At 40.6% G+C, this 16051-nt stretch overlaps 1 protein-coding gene across 1 annotated transcript in view; it reads right to left on the bottom strand.

Annotated features, from left to right (window-relative positions):
* TTC13 (tetratricopeptide repeat domain 13) overlaps positions 1-16051 on the bottom strand; it is an 82792-nt gene that overhangs the window by 24073 nt on the left and 42668 nt on the right. Inside the window, exons 8-12 of the mRNA XM_052640040.1 lie at positions 15261-15371; positions 9841-9923; positions 8514-8655; positions 8033-8207; positions 5989-6145 (exon numbers count right to left, since the gene is read on the bottom strand). Of these exons, the coding sequence (XP_052496000.1) occupies positions 5989-6145; positions 8033-8207; positions 8514-8655; positions 9841-9923; positions 15261-15371 (668 nt within the window). The remainder of the gene's footprint in view (positions 1-5988; positions 6146-8032; positions 8208-8513; positions 8656-9840; positions 9924-15260; positions 15372-16051) is intronic.

Here is a 16051-nt window from a genome sequence, read left to right as displayed (position 1 = left end):
GCTTGATATGATGTCAATTTTCTTAAATTTACTGAGGCTTGGTGTGTCACTCCAGATGTGATCTATCCTGTAGAATGTTTCATGTGCACTTGAGAAGACAGCGTATGCTGCTTTCAGAGGGAATATCCTATAAATATCAAGTCCATCTGGTCTAATGTGTCATTTAATGCTTGTGTTTCCTTATTCATTTTCTATCTGGATGATCTTTCCATTGGTATAAGTGCAGTATTAAAGTGCCCCACTATTATCGTGTAGATTTCCCCTTTTATGGCTGTTAGTATTTGCCTTATATATTGAGGTGCTCCTATGTTGGGTGCAAAAATATTTCCAATTGTTACATCTTCTTCTTGGATTGATCCCTTGACCATCATGCAGTGTCCTTTGTCTCTTGCAGTAGGCTTTATTTAAAGACTATTTTGTCTGATATGAGTATTGCTACTCTAGTTTTCTTTTGATTTCTATTTTCATGGAATATCTTTCTCCATCCCCTCACTTTCAGTCTGTATGTGCCCTAGGTCTGAAGTGAGTCTCTTGTAGAGTGCATACATGCAGGTCTTGTTTTTGTATCCCTTCAGTCAGTCTGTGTCTTTTGGTTTGAGCATTTAATCCATTCTCATTTAAGGTATTCATTGATATATATATTTCTTTTAACATTTTCTTCATGTTTTGGGTTTGTTTTTGTAGGTTTCTATTCTTGTGTTTCCCACCTAGAAAAGTTCCTTTAGCATTTGTTGTCAAGTTGGTCTGGTGGAGCTGAATTCTCTTAGCTTTGGCTAATCTGTAAAGATTTGACTTCTCTGTCAAATCTGAATGAGATCCTTACTAGGTACAGTAATCTTGATTGCATAGTTCATTTTTTCATTACTTTAAATATATTCTGCCACTCCTGTCTGGCCTGCAGAGTTTCTGCTGAAAAATCAGCTGAAAACCTTATGGGGATTCCCTTGTATGTTATTTTTTGCTTTCCTCTTCCTGTTTTTAATATTTTTTCTTTGTATTTAATTTTTGTTAGTTTTATTAACATGTATCTTAGTGTGCTTCTCCTAGGGTTTATGCTATATGGCACTCTCTGTACTTCCTGGACTCGAGTGACTATTTCCTTTCCCATGTTAGGGAAGTTTTTGTCCATAGTCTCTTCAAATATTTTCTCAGGCCCTTTCCCTTTCTCTTCTTCTGGGACCCTTATAACTCAAATGTTAGTGTGTTTAAGTTGTCCCAGAGGTCTCTGAAACTGTTTCTATTTCTTTTCATTCTTTTTTCTTCTCCCTGGCAGTTATTTCTACCACTCTATCTTCCAACTTGCTTATCCATTCTTCTGCCTCAGGTAGTCTGCTACTGTTTCCTTCTACTGTATTCTTCATTTTAGTTACTATGTTGTTCATCATTGACTATTCTTTATTTCTCACAGATCATCGTTAAACATTTCTTGTATCTTATCGATTAGTGCTTCCACTCTATTTCCAAGATCTTGAATCATCTGTACTATCATTACACTGAATTCTTTCCCAGGTAAGTTGTCTATTTCCTCTTCCTATTTATTTGGTCTGTTGGGATTTTACCTTGCTCCTTTGTCTGCACCATATTCCTCTGCCGTTTTATTTTGTCTACCCTACTGTGCAGGGTGGTTGCTCCTTCTGCTTCTGCTGTCTGCCCCCTGATGAGTGCGGCTGCTCCAGGGGCTTGTGCAGGCCTCCTGGTGGGAGGGACTGAAGCCTGTGCTCTGGTGAGTAGAATTGAGTTTTTCCCCCCGGATGGGCAGGGCCATGTCAGACGGTGTGTTTTGGAGTGTCTGTGAGCTTAGTACAGCTTAGGCAGCCTGTCTGCTGATAGGTGGGGCTATGTTCCTGTCTTGCCAGTTCTTTGGCATGTCCAGCATTGGAGCCTGAAGGCAGCTGGGTGAAGACAAGTCTAGGCATTGAGATGGACACCTCCTGGAAAGCACATGCCAATTACTATTCCCTGGGGTCAGGACTTCTCTGGTGGGCCAGCGTCCAGGACTCAGCACTCTCACTCTGGAGGCCTAAGCTTGAACCCCAACCAGTGGACCAAGAGGCTGCAAGCCATGCACTGCAGTCAGAGAAAATAGAAAGAAAAAAGAAGAAAACAAATAAAACCCAAGACAAGTGGCAAAAACCAAACCAAACACACAGTACCAGCAACACAAATACAGAAGAGAAAAACAGAAGAAAACAATTAGACAGATACAACAAATCCAAGACAAATGATAACAACAAAACCAAACAGAAACAAAGAAGTAGGTAGAAAATAATAAAAGGAAAAAAAAAAAAACAGAACAAAGAATTACAAAATGAGGACAATCAATAAGGACTAAACTAATAAAAACAGAAAAAGAAAACAAATATAGAAAGGAAATAAACAAAAAAGTGAAGATAACATAAAAGAAACCCATAAGAACAATCAAAAAGAAAGAGGAAAAAAATAAAGGAATTAACAAAGAACCAAAGAACAAAAAGAAAAAAAAAAAAACACAAAATATCAAAAAAGTAAAAATGGAAAATAAAAGTATATATTAGAAAAAATGGTAAATAAAAATAAAACACTACCACCAACAACTGAACAAAATGAAACAAACAAAGAATAATAGTAATAAGAATATTTTCCTGGGGCCTCCTCTGTCAGTATCCTTACTCTCACAGTGGGCCAGACCCAGTCCCCGTCTCCCCAGGAGGCCCTCCAATACCTCTTGGTAGGTCTCTGGACCTGCTGTGGGTATTGTGGGTCTAGCTCAGACTCTGACCTGGCCTGACTCCCACATGTACTTACCCTCAGAGTCCACTGCTGACTGACCTCATCTGTGGGAATAGTTGTTGTCTACTCAGGTGCTCCCCAGACACAGGATCTACCAAGCTGATCTCAGGAATTTAATTTGTGACTTGGGCATCTGCCGAGAGAGATTTCTGTTCCTTTTCCTTAGTTGCCCCACCCCTGGGGCTCAGTTTTGGTTTTGGCCCCAACTCTGAACGTGTACCACCCTCTCGCATCTGTTTCCCACCTAGGTGAGAAGGAATGAAAACAGTGGCTGATTGGGACACACTCCCTCAGGCTGGTAAGGGGTATAGCATCCACAGCTAGGGTTTGCATGAGTTGCCTGCAGTGGTAGGGACCAGAAGGCAGTTGCAACAGACTAGGGTGCAGTCCCTCTGGTGGGAGTCTCTCCCAGTGCTGGTAGAAGCAGGGGCTGGCATGTGGGGGGATGTAGCATGCCCACTTCTTCCATGCCTCTCAACAATGATGCCTCGTTTCCTAGGCAGACCATGCTTCCGCTAGGGCCATTCCCAGCAATGGAGCCTCTCACTTCTGTCCCCTGTTGTATCTGCTCAAGCAATAGTATTCCTTTCCCCAGATCTGCTCTAATTCCATGCTTTAGCACTCAGCCTCTGCCAGCATTGGTGGATTTTTGTCTCAGGTAGGAGCACCCAAGGAGGCTTTGACAAGGGCCCTGCTTCAGACCCCAGAGCCTACCTGGGCAGAGGAGGCCTTGGCTTAAGGGGTGGGCAAGCCTGCTCAGATGGCTGCCCCTTCCAGTGCCCGTGGAAGCATAAGCCAGCAGGTATGGGAGGGGGTTATAATGGCAGCCTTACCCCTTGCATGCCACTCAACAATGAAGCCTTACTTCTATGGTGTCTTGGACATTTTCCACAAACTTTCCCAGTTTTGGAGCCCATTAATCCTTTCCCTACAGGCTGTCTTTTCAAAGACAACAGGTGTCCCCTCCCTGGGTCTGCATTCCAAACCCCACTTTCCAGCACGCATGACTCACAACTCAGGGTGGGATGTGCAGAGCTGTAGCACAGACCACACACGCAGTTCTTACTTTGTTCTACCTTCGACAGACCATCCGTTGTGTTCTCCTTTGATCCCCTAAAGGTCTCCTTCTATTCCCAGCTGATTTCCCCACCATGAGGGAATCTGTTTGAGTGTGGGGACTTCCGCTCACCTTCAGCTTCCCACCAGGGTTGCCAGTCGTTTTTTTGATTCCTCTTTTTTTTTCTTTGTTCTTTCTTCCTACTTGGTTGTAGGGGCATTTTTCCTGTTCTTTTAGGTGTCCAAAGTCTTCCACTAACATTCAGCAGGTGCTCTGTGAGAACTGTTCCATTTGTAGGTGTATTCTTGACACACTTGTCAGGAGCGACAAATTTCGTGCCCTTCTATTCCACCATCTTGACCCCCTCCTACCTGTTCATGACTTTTGCACTTTTTAAAGTTGGAATGGGTTGTTTGACTTTTACTTTTTAACTTGTATAAACTGTTGATGTTGAAAGGTTTACAATCTAATAACTGACCCTAGGTGATATGACTTCCCTATTTTTAAGATTTTTCTCTTTACCCTAGGTGTTCTCCAGTTACTTATGGTGTATCTGAATGGATTTCTTTGTATTCACCCCACGCTTTAAAAAAAACTATAGATTTACTAATGAGTTTCCTTTGTCCTGAAAAATTCTTGGCTATTATTTCTTCAAACATTGCCTCTCCTCTATTTTCTCCTTCTGAAGTTTCAATTAGTACATGTTAGCCCTTCTTACATTTTACACATCTTCTCTCTTTCAAGTTTTCCAACTCAACTCTGTGCCCCATTCTGGATACTTCCTAACGCTATCTTCCAATCCTGCAATTTCTTCTCAACTATAGCTAATCTGCTTTTTAGTCTGTATACTGAATTCTACATTTCAATGACTGTATTTTCTATTCCTAGAGCATCTAATTATTTTTTTAATCTGGCCTTTCATATTCTCATGTTTCCTGCTCATGTTTATGATTTCTTCATTACTTCTTTAAGCACTTCATCTGGAGTTACTGCAGAGTCTGTATTCAACAATTTCAATATGTGAAGTCCATAAGGGCTAAAGTCTATTGTTTGCTGTCTCTGTTGATTCTCACAAATGGCTTTGGTCGTCTTGGTTTTGATTCTCATGCTAATGATCTTAAGCTGTGGGAATACTTGAGGGGACAAATTGGCACCAATTTCTTCCCAGGAAGGATTTGTATCTGCTTCCATTGAGATCCTGGGAATGCCAATACTGGATCACTTTAGCCCCTGGAAGGTCAGCAAACCCATCCTGCTCATGCTTCAAGGCACTCCACTGGGTAGAATATCTTTTTCCTTTAATATGTGTTTATCACCCATCATTCTGGCCGAATATCTTCTCTTTCTTTTTTTTTTAAAGCATTAGGGGGCTGATCTTTACAGATTTTTCCTAATTTTTAAGGCAGCTAGACTCCCAGGAATTAATTTCTATTCTAAATCAAATTGTTCTATAATGAGATAGCCTTTTAGCAGATCTATTCTGCCATACTGCAGCAGTATTGGCCAGCACTCTAATTTCAAACTTTTAATATGTTAAGAAATTTGTTTTAAAGTGATACAGTAAAAAAAATAATGCATATCAAAGGCTACCAAGAATTGTAAGTACATTTGAAGTCTGAAAGTACCCTAAATTACCATTGAACGCTGGGCTAAAAGAAATCATATCTGTAGGGCAGGAACAGAGACACAGACATAGAGAAAGGGCTTATGGACACAGCGGGGTGGGGAGAAGAGGGTGGGGTGAATTGAGAGTAGCACTGACATATATACATTATAATGTGTAAAACAGACAGCTAGTGGGAAGTTGCTGTCATAGCATAGGGAGCTCACCTTGGTGCTCTGTGATGACCTAGAGGGTGGGATAGGGGGTGGAAGGAGGCTCTAAAGGGAGGGGATATGTGTATATATCTGCTGATTCACACTGTTGTATAGCAGAAACCAATACAACATTATAAAGCAATTATCTTCCAGTTAAAAATTTTTTTAAAAAGGAAATCATATATCCAAAGGTAAATTGAAAGAAGTATTTCCAGACATATCAAATTCAAAAATAAATTCATCAGAAACATGGATAGAAAGCTATTATCAGGCAAGAGATATTATGATGAACTTAACAGCTTGGTGTTAAAAAAGAAAAAAAAGTCTTCATTTAAAGAACTCACTTTATGTGGGGTTGCAGCCCTGGCTGCTCTTCATAGTCTTCTATGAGGAAAGGCAGATTCTTAGCCCAGTGGTCTTTAAAGCTTCCAGGCAGATCCACGTCAATGTTATATTCCGTTAGGGGAGTATCAAGGTGTGCATGAAGATATCGAGAATACTCTGCAGATAGGAAACGAGATCTGACACACCCAAATATGCTGAAACAGTTTTTACAGCTAATTATACTTTTTTATAGCCAATCTATACAAAGTACAGAGAAGGCAATGGCACCCTACGCCAGTGTTCTTGCCTGGAAAATCCCATGGACGAAGGAGCCTGGTAGGCTGTAGTCCATGGGGTCGCTAGCATCGGACATGACTGAGCGACTTCACTTTCGCTTTTCACTTTCATGCATTGGAGAAGGAAATGGCAACCCACTCCGGTGTTCTTGCCTGGAGAATCCCAGGGACGGCGGAGCCTGGTGGGCTGCCGTCTATGGGGTCGCACATAGTCGGACACGACTGAAGCGGCTTAGCAGCAGCATACAAAGTGCAAATACTTCATAACAAACTGTTATTTAATTACAAGAATTCTAAGTGGAAACTCCAAATTTTAGCAAGTCACTATTATATGATAATGGAGGTAGCCTGCCGCTGACTTATTACCAGGGGCAAATACAAACCAGTCCATCTGGGTCCACCTTGCCTAAATTTTAACCACCTTTCCTTAAGCAATACGAAAGATCTCACTATTCAATTCCAGAGTCTGGGAATGCAAGTTCAGTGTTAGACAGAGCCTGGTTCCTTGTCAACTGATAGGTGTACTGAGTATGTATGCAGTTTCATCAACTGACTGACCAACTGCTGCTTATCTCTAGGGAAGCAGTATAGAAAGAAACAGGACATGGAGCGCCCCCACCTTCAGTCTATAGCTCACAAGTCCAAGTTCTCCTAAACCAGGAAAAAAGAGGAATTACAACTTAGAGTAAAGAGCTGTGCTGTCCAAAAGGTAGTCCCTAGTAGCTGGCTATTGAGAACTTGAGATGTGGCTGAGAAACTGAACTTTAAATTTTACTTAATTAGAAATTCAAACTTAAAACTGATGTTTTATTCAATTATTAGAAAACTGCAGTATGTTTGGAATAACTTGCATATATCGTCTATTTTTCTAATTTTAAATTTTATTAAATATAAATTCAGACCAAGTATTTCCAATGAAAATTTAGCATCCAAATTAAGATGAACCATAATATATACCATATTCAAAGACTAGTACAAAGAAATGTAAAACAGCCAATAAATAGTGTTTTCATAATAATATGCTGAACTGATATTGTAGAGGTACTTAGTTAAATACGACACTATATTATTAAAATGAATTCCACCTGCTTTTTTTACTTTTTTAACATGGCTACTAGAAATTTAAAATTACATACATAGTTTACAATTTTTTCACTTGGACAGTACTATAATAGAGGGTTAATTAAAAAGGAAAGAGAAAAAATAAAAGTAAATATCTGGGCTTTATATGAAAAATAAAAATGTCTATGTATAGCAGAAAAAGGGTAAGACTGACTAATAAAAGGATAACTCAAAGATTTGCTTTCTTTTTCATCTCAATTTAAATTCTCCAAAATATGTGAGAATTCTGATATGAAGGAGTTGACAGATCAAAGATACTAAGTTCTTATTTAACAGTGAAAACATAAGATTACTTTCTTGTCATTCTTGTATTTTTGGATGAGATGTGACAAGGCAAGGATACCCAGATGACTGTCGTATTTAGTTCAAAATACATTGTTTCTGCATAAGTAAAATTTTTTAATTTTAGAAAGGAAAAATGTGAGGAAGAGGCAAAAAACCACCCAAAAACAAACCAAGACTGGCCTTTAGGAGATATGGGCTCTCTCTAGTCCAGATACCACCACTAACCAGAGGGTGGCTGGGGGCAAGTCACCCAGCTTCCCTGAGACTCAACTGCCTAATAGGTAACATCAGAGACAAGCAGCATGATTCCTGCAGCTCTAAGCACTCATAGAGTCAATGATCCTGCAGCTGTTGGACTTACCTCGGAGATACTTCACTTTAAGGTACTCTGGGCTGGCCTTTTGGCCTGGGAGAGGGTCATTTAGCATAACTTTAGTTTGCGCTTTTATCCCTTCATAAAACTGTCCCATTGCCACGTGGCTGAGCCCTTTCATGTACTGGCACACCTCGTTATACGGCTCCAGCTGCAGACATCGCTGAGGCATTGAAGGAAAAAAGGCTGAATTAGAATCCATACAGTTTAGGAACCTTTAAAGTGCTTTACTCTTTAATCTGGAATTATAAACTGGAATTAGGAAAGTTTTCCCTCCAGGTTAAATCAGACGGAATACATACTCTATAAATCAGTCTGTTGGTCAAAGGAATGGTTCTTTCCTCTTTCTTTTTGTTGAAGTCTAAACACTATTCTTGCTTGCCCCTACCAACTCCATTCATTTCATGAAACTTTGTAGAAGAATAATACAAAATTGCAGTTTCAGTGCTTCTCTCTTACGGATGCTCACCTTGAAGTTCTTAAGGGCTTCATGTAAGCTGCCATGGTGATAAAGCATCATTCCGCGGAGCTGGAGGGTCTGCACGTGATTTTGGTTGAGCAACAGAGCCTTCTGAAAGCTCTCGGTGGCTGCTTCAAAATTGCCCAGTTCCCTAGGTATTTAACAACAGTGATGAACATAACGCAGGTGTTTTAGTCAACATACAGAATTAAGTTACCCTCAGAATTATGATCCAATCTCTAAATAAGATACTTTAATGTGGGTGTTTGCTTTTTTATTTTACCAAATTCATAGGTTTAAAATTTATTTTTTCTGTTAAGTTACTTCAGTTAAAATCTAATAAATCATTATCTAATTTAAATCTTGAAATAAGAAGTATATTTTAGAATTGTGGTCATTTCAGAGCGAAAATGGTTATTACTGACCAGCCTTGCCTTATTTTGTATCTTAAAAATTTTACAAATAATAGAAGCTTTAAAATATCCCACATCAATTTTATATAAACAATAAATACATAAAATATATATATAATGCCCACTTACATTTATACAGCACTTTACTATTTGCTAGGTGTTTCCAGATCTGTTTTCAACTTATATTCCCAACAATTCCATGGGACAGGACAGATAAATACCCTCCCTTAAACCTATAATGAATCCAAACACACTTTCTCCAAGTCAGTATAAAAGACTTTTTCTAACTATGGAGTCAAATAAGCTCTTGAATTAAATCCTTTTTGAGTAAGGCACCTAACAGTTTCACAGGAGATTTCTGTCACTGTCTCTCTCTTTCCTAACATTTAGAGTACCTTTATACAGGTCAGAATGCTAAAAAAATTTTTTAAACCAAAAGTCAGAATAGCTTTGATGGTCAGAGCAATGCATGTAGTAAGGAAGCCAAGCGTTGCTGCTTGCTCCTGATAGAGGTGCAACATACTTGTGACACTTCCACCTTGCAATTCTCGGGTCTTGAAGCAGATCCCCGTGATGTGGGTATCAACCTTAGTTACTGCCTAAAGAGGGCAGTATCATCCATAACTCAACACCTTAGAGTGCCACTATTCAAAGCACCCACGTTTGAAGGACTAATGTTTTCTCAGCCAATATATACAGACCAAGGTTATTTTAGGGCACAGCAACATGCATTATGGTATCCTCTTACCCACGGTTTTTTCTATGCCCAGAGAAGATCTCAACAAGTATGTGAACACCTATGTGATTTAAAACGACCATCTCTTTCGGCTAAGAAACGCATTTTTAAAAACCAGATCCCTATTACGAGAGGCTGTCCCACTATACACCCTCCCTCCTACCCCAAGTATTGGCCCTTTGCTCACCTATAGGCCTGTCCCAGGCTCTTATACGCATCAATAAAATCAACTTTCTGCTTCAGAGCTTCTTTGAAGGATTCAATAGCTTCCTAGAAAAAGAACACAGAAAATTATTTCACTTGCTTAACTGTTAAAATTGAGTTTCTCTCAAATTACTAAAGGACTAATACACTATATATAACATACATGGTCCCTGAGTGATTTTTTCAAAATAGGAGGACTTAAAGGGAGGCAGAAACTACAATAAACTACGGGGATTTAATTTCAATAGTAAACAAATACATTACTGTGAACAACAACGGAGCCTTAAGCTTCTCCTTTCAAAATGGGAAAACAGCTTCTGTTTTTCATTAGGACTTTGACTACCAATAACACCTTCATTTTAGTATCATCTACTTAATAAAAACTCTATGGAACAAAAGTAAGCCTAACAGCTGCATGAAATAATCTAAAATGATCACAACTGGCAGCATTTGAAATTAAACCAACAAGAGAGACAAAAAAGCAAGCCCAACATGAAATTACTGATAAAACAAGAAAAAAGGCTCCTAGGATAGGTACTAAAGGATCCTCATGATCTACAAGGGAAAAGAAAGCATAAAAATAAAAGAGAAACCTTCAAGCTGGGGGTGGTAGTGCCTGGCTCCTGCCAGCACAGCTCCAGGAGGCACTAAGGTTCCAGAACTGCACATACTATGCTCTTGGGAGAGCCCTGGCTGCAAAAGGACTCTCTGTGGAAACCGGTGATAAAACAAGCCACTGTTTCAGAGGAAACATCCCAGGCTTACACTAGGTATTCAATGTTCTTTTCATTATGATGTTATTTATTGTAATAAAAGATTACACAGATATTTCACACATTTCTCAAGGAAAAGACATATCTTACTTAAAGGCTATAAAATATCACAACTTCTAAGAACTTTAATTGAGAAAAAGCTTAAAAAACTCTGGTATAGATCATTTCAACTCAATTAGATAGTTCACAGCAGAAAATCATTAGAGATATCAAATGCCTTGCACATGGTAGGCACTCAATAAATATTTAATGCCCTGGTAGACACACAAAATAGTTTTGCAAAAGCTACACAATATTGAGTCTTTCCAGAAAGTCATTCATCCCCTGCTTCTTGATTTTCTCAGGGGAGGCCGGCAGCCAAGAGAGGCTGGCTTTGAAACTCTTCAAAATCAATACTGGGGACAAAACCTCCTCATTAAGGAATCTCACTGAATAGCTACTGTTTGGGAGACAGATGAAAATGGATAATTTTTTAACATTGAAGAAATGTTAAAGACCACTCTTAATTAGGCTACCTGCTGTGACATAGTCTTGATCTTTCAGGATTTTTACAACTGCATTTTTAATTCAACAAACATATATTGAGCACCTACTATGTGCCAGGGACAGCAGGAGGTAAGGGGACATGAAGATGGGCAGGTCATCATCTCTGTCCTCTAAGAACTCGCAGTATCATTAGAAAGCCAGTTATGTAACCAGGTTACTAGAATACAAACTAAGAGCTACAACAGAGATATGAGTAAAAGTCTCTGGGGCAAAAAGGGAAAGGAACAACCGACTGAGCCCGGGAGAGCAGAAGAGGCTACAGGGGGGAGGTGACCACTGAGCTGGGTCTTAGAGCACGAGGAGTTTGGTAAAGAAAGACGGCATCTTGGACAGGGGAGTGGTGCCACACAGGGCAGAGCGCTCGCTGACGCGGGGAAGGTCAGAGGGGCAGGGGCGCGGGTGCACGGGTAGGAGCCCGGGAAAGGGAGAGCGGAGGCCAGAGGGAGGGCCTCTGCCGCGCTCCACAGTCTGGGCACTGCCCGGAAGCAACAACTGAGGGCTGTGAGGAGGGGGCACCTCACAAAGTCCACTCTTCAGAGAGATGATGACTGCTGGCAAAAACAGAAAAGACACACTGGAGAGGGGGAAGGATGGAACCCAGGTAAGAGGCGGCTGTAGTGGTCCACGCAAGAGATAACCAAAGCTCAGACTGAGACAGTGTCTCTGAGGAGAGAAAAGAAGGGTCGAATTCAGGAGAGGTTTTTAAAAGGCACACTAAGACAGAATGTGGTGGCTATCTGGGGATGAGGGGGAGGAGTGGGCAGGAAGAGCTTAGGCTGGGAGCCTGGGTGGAAGGCAGGGCTTAACAATCGTGAAGAAGGATAGGAAGACGGACAGCCGTGGGCGGGGGAGGGTGTGAGTCCACCAGGATGTGTGAAGTCTGGAGCATTTGTGGACGTCTACTGGAGATGCCCAGGGGACATCTGCTGCCCACTGCACTTACAGCATGCTTGGACGCCACAGTTCTTCAAAGTCTGATTTCTCTTCAGCTTTTAAGAGTCTTTGGTTTCGGGGTTCCTGTCTAATCACTGCACAGCTCTCTACCTCATTCTGCCAAAGAGGGGACATAGCAGAATCAAGATTTTAAGCCATTGGAAACAAAGAAACTACGTTTGTTGAACCTATCTCTAAGCACATGAACTGGCTCTGAAGTCGTCTGCGTAGCAAATGCAATCATTACCATTTAAGTCGCCACCATCCTTACTAGCTGGGAGGCGGCCACCACCCTGGGACTGTTCAGCGTAAGTGAACAGAACCATAACAGGTAACCCTCAAAGTAAAGGCTTATAAAAATGCGTGTTCAGAATAGACCATTTTTGAAACATCCTTACAAACTGAGTAGAATTCAACAGAAAAGTTTCTGCTGTTTTTATTACCTAGGAATATCCAAAATGTCTGATATATATCTACTGAATTGGACAACCATGAAATCTGTCATGTAATATACCCTAATATATTTCTAATGTATTATATCATAAATTAAATAAGCAACCATCCACTTAATTTCAGGACTATTGACCTGGAGAGACCACCCTTAGGAAACAAAGATAGCTCAGACTCATTGGTCCCTTTAATACTTTGTCTCTACATTTAACAAGAAAAAGACAGATATCTAAACTAGGTTCATTAATTTAATTAAGGCATTTCACCACTCAGTTTTCCAATCTCTGTAACGGGGACACCCTCTGCTCCTTCTATACATCATGGGGATGCCGCTGGGATGAATGAGACAATATGTAAACACTCTGACTTCCTCGGACAGCACATCTACAAAATGCAAAAAGAAAGTTCCCGTCTATTACACATATCACTGCTGTGTGGGTGAGCGTGGTGAAAAGGAGGAAACCCCAAATCGCTTGGTGAGACTGGTTCACTGAGGGGCTTCTAACACTCAGGGTGAAAGCACGGTTTCTAGGTTTTCATCAGGTAGATGTGAAATAAACCAAACTGAATTTTAGTCCCTGTTCGGTTTCTATTCAGTGTCTCTATTACCACTCTTTTCTGAAAAAATTCTTTTTGAAATAACACAAAGGGCCCTTCCTGCCTACATTCCTAAATGTGGCTTAAAAGTGAAATCAACTGTTTACATTTGTTTACTTTAAAAAAATATTTTTACCCTCTCAGTACTAATAATTGGCATTTTTTTCTATTTCAAATTTTTTTCTCCTTCATGTGATACTCAAGGGATAGATTCTGAACATAGTATCGTAATTCTGAATTTTTTAATTGAAGGTGACTTGAAGGTGAAGAGAATATGAGAGGAATAGAGGGCAGAGACAAAATAAACTGGAAGAAATCATCTGGAAGCTGCTCAAAGCACATTTTAAATAACTCAAAGCCTGCACTGAATCCTGAAGGGGACAGAAAGGGTCCTTATTAGGACCACCTCTGCACACTTGCAAAAATGGAGATGAAGTATATGAAATAAGATTTGCAAAATTAATTCCTTCTAGTTTGGTTTTTAATGGATGAGAGTATTTTTTTTAGAGTCTATAAGACTTAGATTAAATTCTCACATGGAAAATAATCTGTAATACCAGATTTATGTTTACAGTTTATAAAGGACTTTCACACATTTTATTTTATGTAATTCTCACTCCCTCTTCAAGAGACACAGAGTAGCATCATCTCTACCTGATAAATGTGGAAGGCAAGGCTGAAAGAACTGAAGCAGCATGTCCAGCAGTGCAGATAATAAGATTCAGAGCAAGAGCTCAGAGCACGACCTTCTAATTCAACACTCTGCCCTTGAAATTTACCCCACTGACACTTGTTGAGCACCTACTGTGTGACAGGCACCGTCTGTTAACATGGAGGATTTACAACTTATGGCCTTTTAAAAGGTAAACCTTCTCCCCACCCTCTAAGTGTGTTTATGTGTGTATCAGATCCTCAGAGTTATTTTCAATGATAACATCCATGTATTCTTCTCTGCTACGTGCTACTGAAGCTCTTCCCACCTTCCAAAATTCAGGTTAAGTGCAACCTACTCTGAATTCTCCACCTCCTGGTCAGAATGAGTGTCTTCACCTAGCTGGGTGGACTGTCTGTGGCTCTCAGGCCAGCCTGTCTTCAATCAGGCAGTTTGGACGTGCCAGGCCTGGGGTGATAGCCAGAGCTCCACCCTCAGCTGTGTTTCTGCCCCTCGCCCTGGCAAGAGTGAAGCTACTGCAGGACAGGCTCCTGGAACAGGCTTGGAGAAGCCAGAGTCCCAGCCAGAGGAGGGGCTGGCAGCTGGTGGTGACTTTCAGCCCCACTCAGCTGAGACAGAGCATCTCCTTTATCCCTCGACCCCTCCTCCTGACAGCAGTCTTCAAGCAACAGTGCTGGGACCCCTCCTGCAGCCCCCAGAACCCCCCAGGCTGTCTGGCCACTCCCAACCTGAAGGCTGCAGCATCTCCTGGTCAGCCGCCTCTTCAGCCACCGCCACATCAGCAACCATTTCCTCAGTACAGATTGAATCTCAACTCTCTATTTCCCCCAAATCTAGACTTCAGAGCTCCTCCGGGCCTACCAGCTAAAGTCAAATACTTAGCAGAGTGCTCTTGACCTTCCAGGACTCCCTTCCCGGGGGCCCAGCCCCACCTCCTCACAAGCATGGGTGTGTCTCCCAGGTCATTACTCACACCTTCCTCTCAGCCTCAGAGTCCTTCTTCCCAACCATGCTCTGCTTTCCAAGCCAAGATGATGTCCACTTATTCTCTGGACCTTCCTGAGTTCAAATGAGAGCTTCTCACCATGGCTTCCAAAGAAAGCATGCTGCTGATATTACTTTCTTTGGTTTATTCACCATGTGATAAATCATATGTGGAGAAAGGCTTTGTAAACTGTGTCTGTCCTAAGTGTAAAGCATTATTCCTCCCTTATAACCTTTCATCCTCTCCCCTTTCGTACCTTCCTCCAAGTACGTATCAGACAGTAGGTGCTCAATCAATTTGTTGATTCAAACTACTTTCTAAAATAAACCAACTGGACATGTGAGATGTCATTTCAAAACCTGCCAAACTAAACCCCGGCTCAATTCCCCCCACCACGAGGGAGACCGAGCATCACTGCAGGTACACATATTGTGCAGCACTTTCACCTTCAGAAGTCCTCTGTGAAAGAAAGTTAAGCCTTTGTATAGCATAGCTATGGGCTGGTTTTTGTTCAGCTCTAAGGACTGCTGAAAGTCTTCATGGGCTGTTGCATAGTCCTACAAAAAGGAGAATGAAAAAAAATATAGTAGTGTTAGTTAGATATTGGACATGTCCTACTTTTGATTGATAGAGGAAAAAAAAAATCCCAATTTATTCTGTGCCCTTTCTGGCTTTAAAGGAAACATTTCATGACTACAAATATTAGAAGCATGCTTACACTGTTGAAAGAGGTGATTTTAATTGATGAGAGAAACTCACAAAGGTTTAATTTAAGCATACTGTCTCAACCACAAAAGAGTATTATTTTAAATACTAAGTCATAATCTGCTATGGATACTTTACAAATTATTTTAGTACTAACATTCCAGTATTTTGAAGTCTAAAATAATTATGATATAGATCAACCTTAACATGTGTTATACTGAAGTTTTTAAAAATCTATTTTCTTTTGCAATAGAAAATTGTTATTGAAATGACTGTAAACCAACAAAAATAGCTATGGCAATTATAAATACCACTCATGATAAAAGGTAATCTTGCTAGGTTGAGGAGCTACAGTCAGGGAAGCCACATTAGTTCAGGTAATGATTCTCAGGCTGTGATACCCAAAGAAACTCAAATTGTACCCTTAAGTTTAATGATCACATTGATAACAGGCACACCTGCTTCTCTACGCTGACATTTCCAAGAAAGTTAAAGTACAATCTATAAACCAAATTACTCTTCTGTTTCCCAC

The sequence above is a fragment of the Budorcas taxicolor genome, chromosome 5, assembly GCF_023091745.1.
Source record: "Budorcas taxicolor isolate Tak-1 chromosome 5, Takin1.1, whole genome shotgun sequence".
Classification (NCBI taxonomy): Eukaryota; Metazoa; Chordata; class Mammalia; order Artiodactyla; family Bovidae; genus Budorcas; species Budorcas taxicolor.
The sequence above is the reverse complement of the archived record's forward strand: the minus strand, read 5'-3'. Positions and strand labels throughout refer to the sequence as shown.